Genomic DNA, 11,892 nt, shown 5'->3' on the forward strand with positions numbered 1-11,892 from the left:
TTTAGTATTTAATTATAAAAAAATATATAATTTTATACTATTAAAAATACTAATAATAGTTAATTAATAACTACAAATCATAGAATATAATGGCACTTTAGTACCACTGATATTTAATAATCAGAGTAGTATTGATATTTTTATGCCAATAAATTATAATTTAAATGACATAATCTTTCTATATTCACCTAAAAAATTGCGGGTTCGAGAATTTCTATTTTTTGGTAAAAAAAAAAAAGCATTGATATTTTTATATATCAAATAATTTTTTTTAATCACAAAAAAAAATCTTTTTCTTTTTGGTTTTTCAATCCAATAAGGAATATTATCGTATCGCAAAATATGTAGCAGTGCTTTATTGGAGTCGGTTTCAAAAACAGCCGCTCTCTGCAGTTTAGCGGCGAATTCCGTGACAGATTGGAGAGAAGCCGCTATTTGCTCTTTCTTTCACTCATCCATCACCGTCTCTGCACCTCCCCAAAGTTTCTACGCTCTGCTAGCTCCTCTGCTTCTTCTGCTCTGCCAGATCAGCGTAGCGCTGTGCGCGGTTCAAATCTGCAGTAGCGACACGAGCATTCTCCACCACGCCCGCCGCATGTTCTTCTTCTCCTTCTTCCTTTATTTCTTTATTTGGATTCTGGTTTATTTTTCTTCTTTTTTTCTGCTAGGTTTTCACCTGTTTACAAGAGGAGAAGTGCCCCTCACCCATAACAAAGGGGCTCTTCTGTCCTTCTGCTTTCCACCTTCACTTCTGGTTTTCTCTTCATGTTTTTTTTTTGTTCTGATTTTTTGCTCACTCTGCTCTTAGGTTTTCTACTAATTAAATTGATTGTTTTGATTTATGGAAGAAGAAGAGAAAGCTCAATAGAGAATCTTTTTAGTATATTCCATTCAATATCAGAATATCTAAACCAAGTTGTAAATTGCAGTGTGAGAATAATTTTTACAAATATTTCTATAAATTTGTCATAATCAAGTGATAATACCCTTTGAGTTTGGAAATGGGAGCTTAGAAGATAGGTCATGAATCTTGGTTGATATTGAGACTATTAAGCCTACTCATGTTTTTAATGTTGATGATTTCACTAGTGCATTTAATTTGAAGTGGTTTGAGGCTAACAAAACAGAATCTATTGGTGTTGATGTTGTTGGTGTGCTAACATTGGCAAATGCTTGCAAGGACCATAGCCTCCCCATGTGAATTATTTTAAACATAAACCAAATTCTAATGTTTCTTTCTACTCTAAAACCCAAGTCAAGGCGAGTTCCAAAAAGTATACAATCTTGGTTAGATGATTAGATGTCCGATGTATTTGGTGCATCAGGACTTGATTGATTTTTATAATCAGTATATATTGCGAGTAAATTTGTCTTTGACCCTTTTAAAATTTTGTTAGGTTGAAGAGCTTCTAAAGGATTATGATTTATGAAAATGTATGAACCCTCAAAATTCAATTTCCAATATCCTCTGAACTTAGCAATTCACACAACTTCATCACTAAGATGACAAGATCAGATAAAGTGGCTAAAGTATCATTATATCTTGTAAGATATTTTATGGTCATTTTATTGCTTTTTTATTTATTATTATTTTTTATGTTGACTCATATTATGCTTGTAATTGTAAATAGGTTCCATACATAACTAAAAATCTGATATATTTGTATTGCTTGAATATTCATCCAACAGGCCTATCAAAACAAAGAGGGTCACTAGAGTTGAGTTGAACAAGAGACTCAGACACAAAGAACAACAGAAAAAAGAAGCAGAAGCTAAGAAGTTGGAGGACTGGTCGAAAGAAATTGACAGGTAGTATGAATTGATCTTTTTCTATGTTTCCAAACACGACAAAGCGTGATATTTGAGCTGTGTTGATTCTTCTGGTTACAGCATACCTGAAATTATGGAGGAAATCAAGCAAGAAGATGAGGAAAAGCAGAAGAACATGCTAAGATAGGTTAAAGGCACGGCCACCACGCTTAGGAAAGCACAAGTAAGTAGGCTTTTCTATTTATCTTAATTTGCCATCAAAATCATAGTTATTCGAACGAGAGAACATGCTAAGAGTACTTCAGTGGTTTTGACTTAACACATATTATTCCATACACAATTCTTTGTGAGTGTATATTTATCACAATTCGTTAATAAGTTTGAGCCTGCTCCCCCTCAAGTTCTCCTAATCGACGAAATAAATGGATCCATCCAGAACCTTAAGGTAAGCTTGTAAAAATTCTCTTGCTTACTTTTTGTTATCTGTTTTCTGAGTTTTTAAAACATCCAAGTAACTTTTCAATTTCCATGACATATATGTAGGGTTGTTGTATCCTTATAAAGGATCGATATAAAAGTTTAGAGAAGAGAAGATTGTTCCAACATCCAAAACATCCAAGAGGAAGTAGTTTACTGCTCTAACATTATATGAAACATGTCATCATCAAATCATTTTTGCGTATAGTTCATACATCTATATTTTAACCGTTTGATATGACACATTTAAAATTTGTATGACATTGTGTTTGTGTTATGCCTTTGGCAGGAAGTAGAGTCCTCTTGATTGTTGGTTCCATAACCAAGCATTGACGCCAGGGATGAAAGACCAATACAATTTTATCTAAATCAAGATTTTGTTTTCTTGTGTTTGTTTCATTTATACTCCTAGCTAGTCACAGTTAATGTGTTTCCATATCAATCTGTAATCCGATATTTTTACATATATTTGTAACCATATTTATAATTTCTCAGAGCTTGAATGAATTTTTTTTTTGTTTTGCAACAGTGTTCAGTGAACATTACACACTCCTTTGTACAATTTAGAAACAAAGGTAAACAAACTTCTCCTTTTACGGTCGCTCCACTTTAGTGTGTTGAGCTTTCTTTGTTCAAAAAAAAAATCTTTTCTTTATATCTACTTAATTTTATTCTAAGACTAATTTGACATTTTTCATCTTCTCATTTTCTTTGGCAGATCAATATCAGTATGAAATATCTCTTTAGGTCTCCACTTTTTGCATTCAATCTCAGCTGCCTATCCGCTAGGGAAGACCATTATGAAAATGACAAAATACGCATTTTACTTCTGACATTTTGTTTCGGAGATATCATTGTCTTGAATTCTTGATTTGTTATTAATTTACTCTTGTGATATTTTAGCCATCTTTAGGTTGCTTTATTTTTGTGTTTGTTTGGATGTAAAAACAATTGAGCAGCTTTGTAAGACCAACATTTTTTTAATTTAATTGTGAAAATTGTGGGGGTTATAAACTTCTGCAATATATATATTTTTAAAATTTGGTAAATATGATTTTCAGGATAAATAAAAACAAAAATTTTATTACAAAAGTCACTTATTCTCATTCATAAAAAAAGGCAATAATATTAATAAAACAAAATTTTGTTACTGGCATCATGTAAATACAGCACACAACAAGTTAATTGGAGTAATTGTGTAAATACTTAACAAGCTAATTAGTATTAAATATTTTGTTTATAATCTAATTAGTGTCAAGTTCTTCTTATACTAACTCTCAACTTCAATGACATCAAATAAAATATAAAAAAGAAGTAATCATCAATAAAAGTATAAAATTAACTAAAAATATCTTATAACTAATTTTTATGGATGAAATACTTTTAAAAAAATTTTACATATCTGTTTAATTAATACATTTGAAGCTAATAATCTTTTAAAAAGATACATCTTTTTTACCAAAAGTCCTTATGGCATAGCCATCAAGACTTTCGATAAAATCTAGTTCACTGTCCTCTTCGGCATTGCCATCAAGGCCAGAGAACTAGAAAATCAAATATTATTGATAAAAATGTTATGAATCACAATTATATCTATATTGATTTACAAAACTAGCTAACAATTAATTAGAACTAGATATGTGCAACCTAAATAGGGCAATTAGATATGTGCAACCATTTACATGTTCTTCCTCCTTTAAGCAAATCCTCCTCCATCCATTAAAAACCTCGGAATAGGACACAATTTCTACATTGAAAAACAATTAAAATAGTGTAACTATCATGAATAATAACATAAAAGAGTTTAAAATAGCCAATTAAATATTTTCTATATTAGTAGAAATTGAATTAGATTAACTAATTGAGAGTAAAGAAATGACTTACGATGATCAAATTACATCAAAAATGCTTTTTCTTAGCTTTTTTCCTTTAGCCGATTCTTCTTGATGTAAAAAATGTTTCTGAGCATGACTGGAAATTTGACTAGAAGTTTTTGTTTTTACATAATATTCTGAAATTCTTTTCCAGTGTTTACCTTCTTCTTGGTACCCTCTAAGAAATAACCTACCAAAATATGATTTTTGAAATAACTATTAACAAATTTTATACTAAAATTTTTTAAATAAAAACATAAACTATTTAATTAGTAACGATATTTTTAGATATCAAACAATTTTTTTTTTCTTTTTTGGTTTTCAGTCCAACCAAAAACCTTATTATGCCAACCACGGTCAAAACAAAAATAAATTTAGCAATCAACAAAAATTGCTTTAGAACTTGCTCAAATTGCTAGTTATTGATACACAAAAACATTGATGTATGAAACCTTTAATTAACAAGAGAGCAGTGAAATCGATCTTACAAGAAAGAGGTGCTAGACTTATATATTGTAGACAACAGACAATCACCATGGACAAGTTAGAGATATATCTAAATCAAGAGAAGTGCTCCTATATGTTGATATTAGTTGCTTCACTTTTTTTTTTAAAATACCAATATTCAACTAGATAATAAATAAATAAATAAATAAGGGGCAAAAAAAAGTAATATAATCATAAATACCTATGTTCATCTTGGGTCCAATGATATCCTGTCTTCGTTGGTGCTGCCTCCTCCCCTGCAGTTGGCACGAGCTCCTCCTCTGCAGCCGGCAGTACCTCCTCCCTGCCATGATAATAAACAAAATATTTGATAATCAATGAATTTCATGTAAACAAAAATATTTATATATTTGATCATCTCCATTTCAAAATATTTTATTTATTTCAAAAGCAAATCAAAGGGAAAAAAGGTTCATTGTTTATTAGGTTTGTTCATAAAACTTATATGAATAAGTAAACAAAAAGAAAGAAAGAATACGAGAAATAAACCTTGCGAAATAAGAAGAGAATGAAAATATTGAGAATACCGACCTATGATGATGAGCCGTCGAATAAGGTGGTAATGGTGGTGGTGTTGTTGCATTGATGATGGGGATGGAGGGAGGGTTGTGTTCCATCATGATGGTCATGTTATCAGATGCAGCATTGAGAGGAGTGTTTGTAGGATAACCGTTATGGATGGCACTGATGTCGTTCATCAGCTTCTGGAAGCGTTCTTTCAGCTGTACTAGGGTCCTGCCGGGGAGACGAGCAGCCACTGCCTCCCGGTGGTTGAGTATAGAATCCTGAAAACAACTGGTAATAACAGACTCAAAAGCTTTGTTCTCCTCCCAAGTCCAGACCGGAGGTTGAGGCTGAGGTGGGGGATAACCACATGTGTCAGCGAAAAACTCATTCGTCGCCATCCTTACTATTTCCGTCTGAGACTGAGGCCGAGGCTCAGAAAGAAGCCGAGGCCGAGACCGAGACCAAGGCTGAGAACGAGGCCCAGACCGAGGCTGAGGCTGAGGCGGTAGCTGAGGTGGTTGAGACGGTAGCTGAGGTGGTAGATTACCATACATGCCAATGGCACACGGCTGAGGCTGAGACTGAAGTGGCCGAGACCAAGGCTGAGACTGAGACGGTATTTGAGGTGGTTGATTACCACACACGTTAATGGGACATGACTGAGGCTGAGACTGATGTGGTTGATAACCAGATAATGGGCTTCCACAATAGTGCTCTGTCCTCTTCATAACTTCCGGGAAATACTCATCAATAACAGGCTGAGACTGTAGCTGAGGTTGTTGATTACCACACACGTCAATGGCACATGATTGAGGCTGAGACTGAAGTGGTTGGTAACCAGATAATGGGCTTCCACAATAGTGCTCTGTCCTCTTCATAGCTTCCGGGAAAAACTCATCAATAACCGGCTGAGGTGGTTGATTACCAGTCACGTCCATGGCACACGGCTGGGGCTGGGGATCACCTACATTGGCGGCAACAATCTTGTTTTCGTCCCCATTCCAGACGGGCTCAGGCAGAGGCGGAGACTCAAACTGAAACTGCGGTGCTTCATCGGCATAAAAGTCTATCATATCCCACGGGTCTCCGATATCCCACGGATTCATCATTGCGGAATCTGATTGCTCGTCACTCATTCTTCTTCTTCTTCTTCTTTCTTGGTTTCCTATTTCTTCTTCTTGTTTCTTGGTTTCCTATTTTTAGATATAGTATTTATTTATGTAAGCTTCACTTTTTAAGATAGAGAGTGTCAGGCCAGCAGGTTATGGAAAAATTAAATGATTTCATTTTAAAAATTCATTCTAGGATTCTTTTTTTTATCTTTTTGTATTATGTAAATGTAGATAGTTTTAATTAAAGCAAAAGACTATAAGAAGGCATTATACAAGCTTCACTTGTTAAAATAGAGTGTGTCAATTTAATTTATATTATATTATGGATAAAAATTAAAAGATTTCATTTTCAAATTTCTGTTTTAAAATTTCATTCTAGGATTTTTTATCTTTTTGTATTATGTAAATTTAGATAGTTTTTAATTAAAACAAAAGACTCTCAAGAACAAAAGGCATTAAATATTGATTTAAATTAAATATAAGTTTAAATATAAAACCAAAATTCAAATACAATATTGTAGTGAGGGCGTAGGCGTTAAAGTAGTAAAATGGAGAGACATAGTGAAGATATTGAAGGCAGTTAATATGAATAAAGTAGTACTTAATCTTGAAGCCTAAAATCAAGGGGTTATGTTAGAAGGAGGAGATCTTGTCCAGAATTTTTCATTGGGATCAAAATCCAAACAGAGAGGAAAACATATAGATTTTAACTCAATATTTTACCCACCTCATTCCATTTCCATTTAACTCTATTGAATCATTTTCCAACACATCATACCAAACAGAGAGGAAAACAAACATACGCAATTCTTCACAGTAGAAAAAGCTTATCAAAGATTAAGGTTAATAGTAATTTTGAATGCTAAAAAAATGGGTAAATAATTTTACCTTAGTCCAAGAAGAGTGTAACCTTCCTTGGAATCAGTGTATCTGTGAAGCTCCAAGTCCAACTCTTGAGCCATCAACAATGCACCACTAGTGTTTGATAAGTTGCTCGAAAGAAAAATTGTGAGAAGAAGAGTAAGATGGAGCTCCCTCTTAGTAAAAAATATTGAGAAATGCAGGATGTGGTTGTTGTGAGGTTCATTGTGAAGAATGCAGGAAGCAGAATTGAAAGAGAGGAATGAGAAGAAGGTTCTGGAAGAAGAGTGTTGTAAATGGTGGAGAAGAGTGAAGCAAGTTTTCAAAGCCATTGGAATTGTAAAAATTGAACTCATTTGTTACCCTTATTTTTATTTTTACTAGTAGTTTCAATAAATGCCATGTTTGAGGTTTGAAAACCAAATCGAATGCTTATCCAACCGTAGAATTAAATGTTCAAAAGATTTAAAAAGATATATTTTGTGGTTTATTATTTTATATAATAAAATAATATATTAATATATAAAAGATATATATTTTTTTAAAAAGATTAAATCTTTTGTAGTTTATTATTTTAAACCGATGAACTATTAAAATACGATATCAGTTTGACTAGTTAGTCAATTTTTTATTTTTAATTAATTTTCTGTCAAACCATTTATATTAAATCAAACTAATTTGATGGTAATTTTTAATTAAGGAAAATTTTGTAGTGCTGACACAAGATAAAAACATGCTATGAAGATTATAGGTGTTTTGTTTAAAAAATGATGCGTGGTTCTTTTTTATTGTTTCAATCAATTTTTTTAATTGATTTTCTCTTCCTGTTCCCTTCTCCTATGTGAGAGTTTTTTTTAAGCTTTTGTAGGTTTTTATTTAATTAAAATTCTTAGTAATTGTATTCACAAATTTTATTTATTTTTAATATTTTAATTTATCATAACAACATTTATTTAGTTTTTTATTCCAAAAAAATAAAATGTATGACACTAGTATTGTTGAAAAACTTTTTCTTTTTAATAGTTTTTTATTATTTTTTTCATCCATGCACAAAATACTAATAGATTTTCTTTATAGTTAATTGGATATCAAGTTATAATTTTTATTTGAAACTTTTATTCACATGGTAAATATATTATATTATTTTTATACCTTTTAATTTTCACAAACTAACAAAATTTTGGAGATTACCCTAACTATAACCACAATTATTAATCTATTCTTATTTCAATATTCATATTTTCAAACTATCAATATAATTATAAAAATATATATTGTTTTCTTCTATAGTCATAAATGATAATCATAAAAAATAATATTTTGTTTTTTTTTCTTTATAAACAATTTTTCTTTTAAGATAAGCAATATTTTTTTCTAATAATTCTTAATAAATTGTTGTTTCAGATATTTCAGTATGCGTAAAATAAATATTCTCCGTTAAGCTATTATTTTAAAAATCATAATTTGATGTAATGTATTTGTGTCTAAAGTGTTCCTAAACATATAATGTGAAGAAAAAAGCATTACAATTATCTTTATAAAAGGTATAATAAATTAATAATACATTAAAAAAAATCAAATTCTTCAAGCGTTCAGTGCAAATAGCCAAATTAATTAATCTTACAATTATCCTCCTTTAATCTCACATAGATCCTGACAAAAAAAACCTCACATAGGAGAAGGGAAACATGAATAGAAAATCAATTAAAAAATTGTAACAGAAACAATAAAAAAATTTATGCGTCACTTTTTAAACAAAACACGTATGATCCTCATAACATGTTTTTTTCTTGTATTAGCACCATAGAATTGGGTGGAACGAATTACTTTCAGTATGATTTTCTCGACTCATTCTTGCTTTAAGTTTTTTTTTTTGTCTTCTTAACTAGCTTTTTGCTTGGATTTCTTTTTTTAAACACATTTATATAAGTGAATACATTTATATAAAGTTCACTTTTATTAGCTAGAGTATGTTAGTTAGATTAGATTATGATTAAAAATAGAAAAGATTTTATTTCAAAAATTAGATATAATAAAATATAATCGAAATTTAATTAGGATTTAATTGGATATAATAAAATAATATATAAATATATATAAAATATTTTAAAAAAATAGATTTAAATTTTTTTTTGTAGTTTATTATTTTGAATCGATTAACTGTTAAAATATATACCAGTTTAAATAGTTAATAATTTTTTTATTTTTAATTAATTTTCTATCAAACAATATATATTAAATCGAACTAATTTGATAGCTAATTCTTAATTAATTGGATGGAACGGATTAATTTCAATCTGATTTTTAATAGGATGGTCATGTTAGTTTAGGGGTGTCAAAAATTTTCAAGAAGTGGAGATCCCTGCAAGGACCGCCCCGAATGGGCCCCAATAGTGGAAAATTTTTTCCGTGAAGATGGGAATAGGGAGCAAAATTTTCCCGAGACAAGCGGACTCCAGCGGGGATCCGCGCCTCATCCCCGATAATTTCTCGAATTTTTGAACTTACTTAATAACTCTTATTTTATTTCTAATATAGGGGTTTTTTTAATAATTTCATTCATTGAAAAACCTTAACCCTATTATTCAAGATTTTATTTTATGGACTATGATTTGCTATGTTATATTTCTGGACTTATAATCTTGAATAAGATATGTTTGTGTGTTTATAATAATATTTTGTAATTTATTTTTTTGTTTTTTATATTTTTTATTATAATTTCTATATGAATATTAAACATATGGAGATGGGGAATGGGATCCCGCGAAAAACACGGGAACGCGGAAAACGGGGGGATGGGGATTAATTCTGGGAACGGGGAGCAGGGAGGCATCCCACGCCCCCACCCCGTCCCATTGACATCCCTGTGTTAGTTCATTTTAAAAAATAAAAACTCAAGATAAGAATTTTTTGATAAATTTTTTATAGAGATTTTTTTATATCTAGAAGAGGTAATAGGAGAATTTGATGTCCAATTTTCGCTTTTCTATCTTAACCCTATTAATAAAGAGTAACTGATATAACTTTTTATTTTTAAATAGGTCAAAAAAGTAAATTATCAATTAACTTTTTTTTCATTTCTATTACGGTTACTTTTCTATTTCACAGATAACTTTTGATCACTTGGTCTTTCTTATTCCATTCTCTTCTTTTAGGTTTTTGTCTACTTTTATTAATTCTTTTTATCTCTTAGTATCGTTTTTCATTTGTTAAATTAATTATGTGTTACTTTTTTTTGTCTTCAAAAAATTATAAAAAAAAATGACTCATAATTAATTATACCAAATCTCTTTCATTTTTATGATAATAAAAAAAAAATAAAAGGAATAGAAGAGTTTGGTGTCCAATTTCTGCTTTCCCATCTTAACCCTATCAATAAAGAGTAACTGATATAACTTTTTATTTTAAAAAAAAGTCAAAAAAATAAATTACCAATTAACTTTTTTTTCATTCCTATTGCGGTTACTTTTCTATTTTACGCATCATTTTCAATCACTTCGTCTTATTTTTTATTCCATTCTCTTCTTTCATGTCTTTGTTTAATTTTATTAATTTTTTTATCTTTCTGTATCATTTTTCATTTATTAAATTAATTATGTGTTACGGCCCAGCTCAGCTAGTGCTCTGCCTGGTCGACCCGGCATGCAGTGCTACCCGACCCGAGCGGTCGGTCTGCTGGGCGCCGCACGTCCGGACCACGACCCGGACACCTCCCCTTCAAGTAGCCAGCTACCTGACAGCTGGGAAGGAAAATTTTCAGGAAAGAGACCTAGCCTGTTGGACTCGCCCTACTGACAGAGTATAAATGGGGAGGGTCGTACCCCTCTCCCACGTCACCATTCTACTACTCTCACGGTCATCTGTATTATTTCTGACTTGGGCGTCGAAGTGTCATTGCAGATGGCTCCCCCCTCACACCGCAGCAGCTCGGGAGGTCGTGAAGTCTCCGCCCTCTTTCTCAGGACCCAGATCAAGGCTGGTTCCTACCATTCCATCTTCAGAGCTCCACCGACCTATCCGGAACCCGAAGTACCGAACATTATGTATTACTTTTATTTTTTTTGTCTTCAAAAAATTGTAAGAAAAAAATGGCTCATAATTAACCCTACCAAAAATTCCATTTTTATGATAACTATGAAAGGTAGTTATAACTTTTTAATGATTTGTGATAATATAAAAGATGTTTATTTATATTGGATTAAGATATAGTAAAAAAAGATTGAAAGTAGATAAAGTATATATTTTTTGCCTTCCTATGATTTACATAGAAAATTAAAAATGAAGCAATTTTTAAGAAAAAAAAAAAGATATACTTTAGAAGGGATGAAGACAAGAAAAAAAAACAATCTTAATTTATATAGTTTAATACTAACTACGTACTCTGTAATATATTGTATTCTAACTTGCAATTCCGTCTCAACTTTTAACAAACATAAATAGAGAATTCATTACATGCATATATGTATTTTTTAAAAAATGATATTATAAAATAATAAATTAAAATATTTATTTATAATATTATTTAATTAATATATATCATTAATCATTAATCATTTGTTTTGTAACTTTTTTAGATAAATATATTAGTTTTACCGCTGATTTTCATATATCATATATTTAAAGATAAATTAAAAGTGTTCCATACAATATTAATTGATTAATATTTTTTATTCATAACATCTTTCATTTTGTTAGGTCACATTCTATTTCACATGATTCTTGATTCTATTATTTGATCACAAATTAGTCATTCTTTAGTTTTGTTTTAAATCTTAGTTTAGAAT

General features: G+C 30.6%; 1 protein-coding gene and 1 long non-coding RNA gene across 4 annotated transcripts; one reads left to right on the forward strand and one right to left on the reverse strand.

Moving 5' to 3' along the window:
• Window positions 1–361: 361 nt before the first annotated feature.
• LOC112772311 (uncharacterized) lies at window positions 362–2,775 on the forward strand. 3 transcript variants are annotated; one of them, XR_011876097.1, is made up of 7 exons: window positions 362–597; window positions 1,398–1,545; window positions 1,690–1,809; window positions 1,891–1,993; window positions 2,150–2,215; window positions 2,314–2,395; window positions 2,537–2,775. It is a non-coding gene; the product is annotated as an uncharacterized lncRNA (long non-coding RNA). The 3 variants fall into 3 exon arrangements; XR_011876096.1 differs by lacking the exon at window positions 362–597 and having other exon boundaries at window positions 1,243–1,545; XR_011876098.1 differs by lacking the exons at window positions 362–597; window positions 2,150–2,215; window positions 2,314–2,395 and having other exon boundaries at window positions 1,243–1,545.
• An 810-nt stretch (window positions 2,776–3,585) lies between these two features.
• On the reverse strand, window positions 3,586–7,445 carry LOC112772309 (uncharacterized). The gene is made up of 4 exons (XM_025817224.2): window positions 7,136–7,445; window positions 5,160–6,328; window positions 4,810–4,911; window positions 3,586–3,994 (listed from the first exon to the last, which is right to left on the reverse strand). The coding sequence occupies exons 2-4, from the start codon at window positions 6,269–6,271 to the stop codon at window positions 3,967–3,969; spliced, it is 1,242 nt and encodes a 413-aa protein (XP_025673009.1). The 5' UTR covers window positions 6,272–6,328; window positions 7,136–7,445; the 3' UTR covers window positions 3,586–3,966.
• Window positions 7,446–11,892: the final 4,447 nt, after the last annotated feature.

Source organism: Arachis hypogaea, chromosome 18 (genome assembly GCF_003086295.3).
Source record: "Arachis hypogaea cultivar Tifrunner chromosome 18, arahy.Tifrunner.gnm2.J5K5, whole genome shotgun sequence".
NCBI lineage: Eukaryota > Viridiplantae > Streptophyta > Magnoliopsida > Fabales > Fabaceae > Arachis > Arachis hypogaea.

Excerpts from the sequence above, each read along its gene's own strand:
- LOC112772309 (XM_025817224.2), bottom strand. The coding sequence starts at position 6,271 with ATGAGTGACGAGCAATCAGATTCCGCAATGATGAATCCGTGGGATATC. Across the intron at positions 4,912-5,159 it reads TCGACGGCTCATCATCATAG|GGAGGAGGTACTGCCGGCTG; the intron begins GTCGGTATTCTC and ends TTATCATGGCAG. Across the intron at positions 3,995-4,809 it reads TGGACCCAAGATGAACATAG|AAATTGTGTCCTATTCCGAG; the intron begins GTATTTATGATT and ends TTTTCAATGTAG.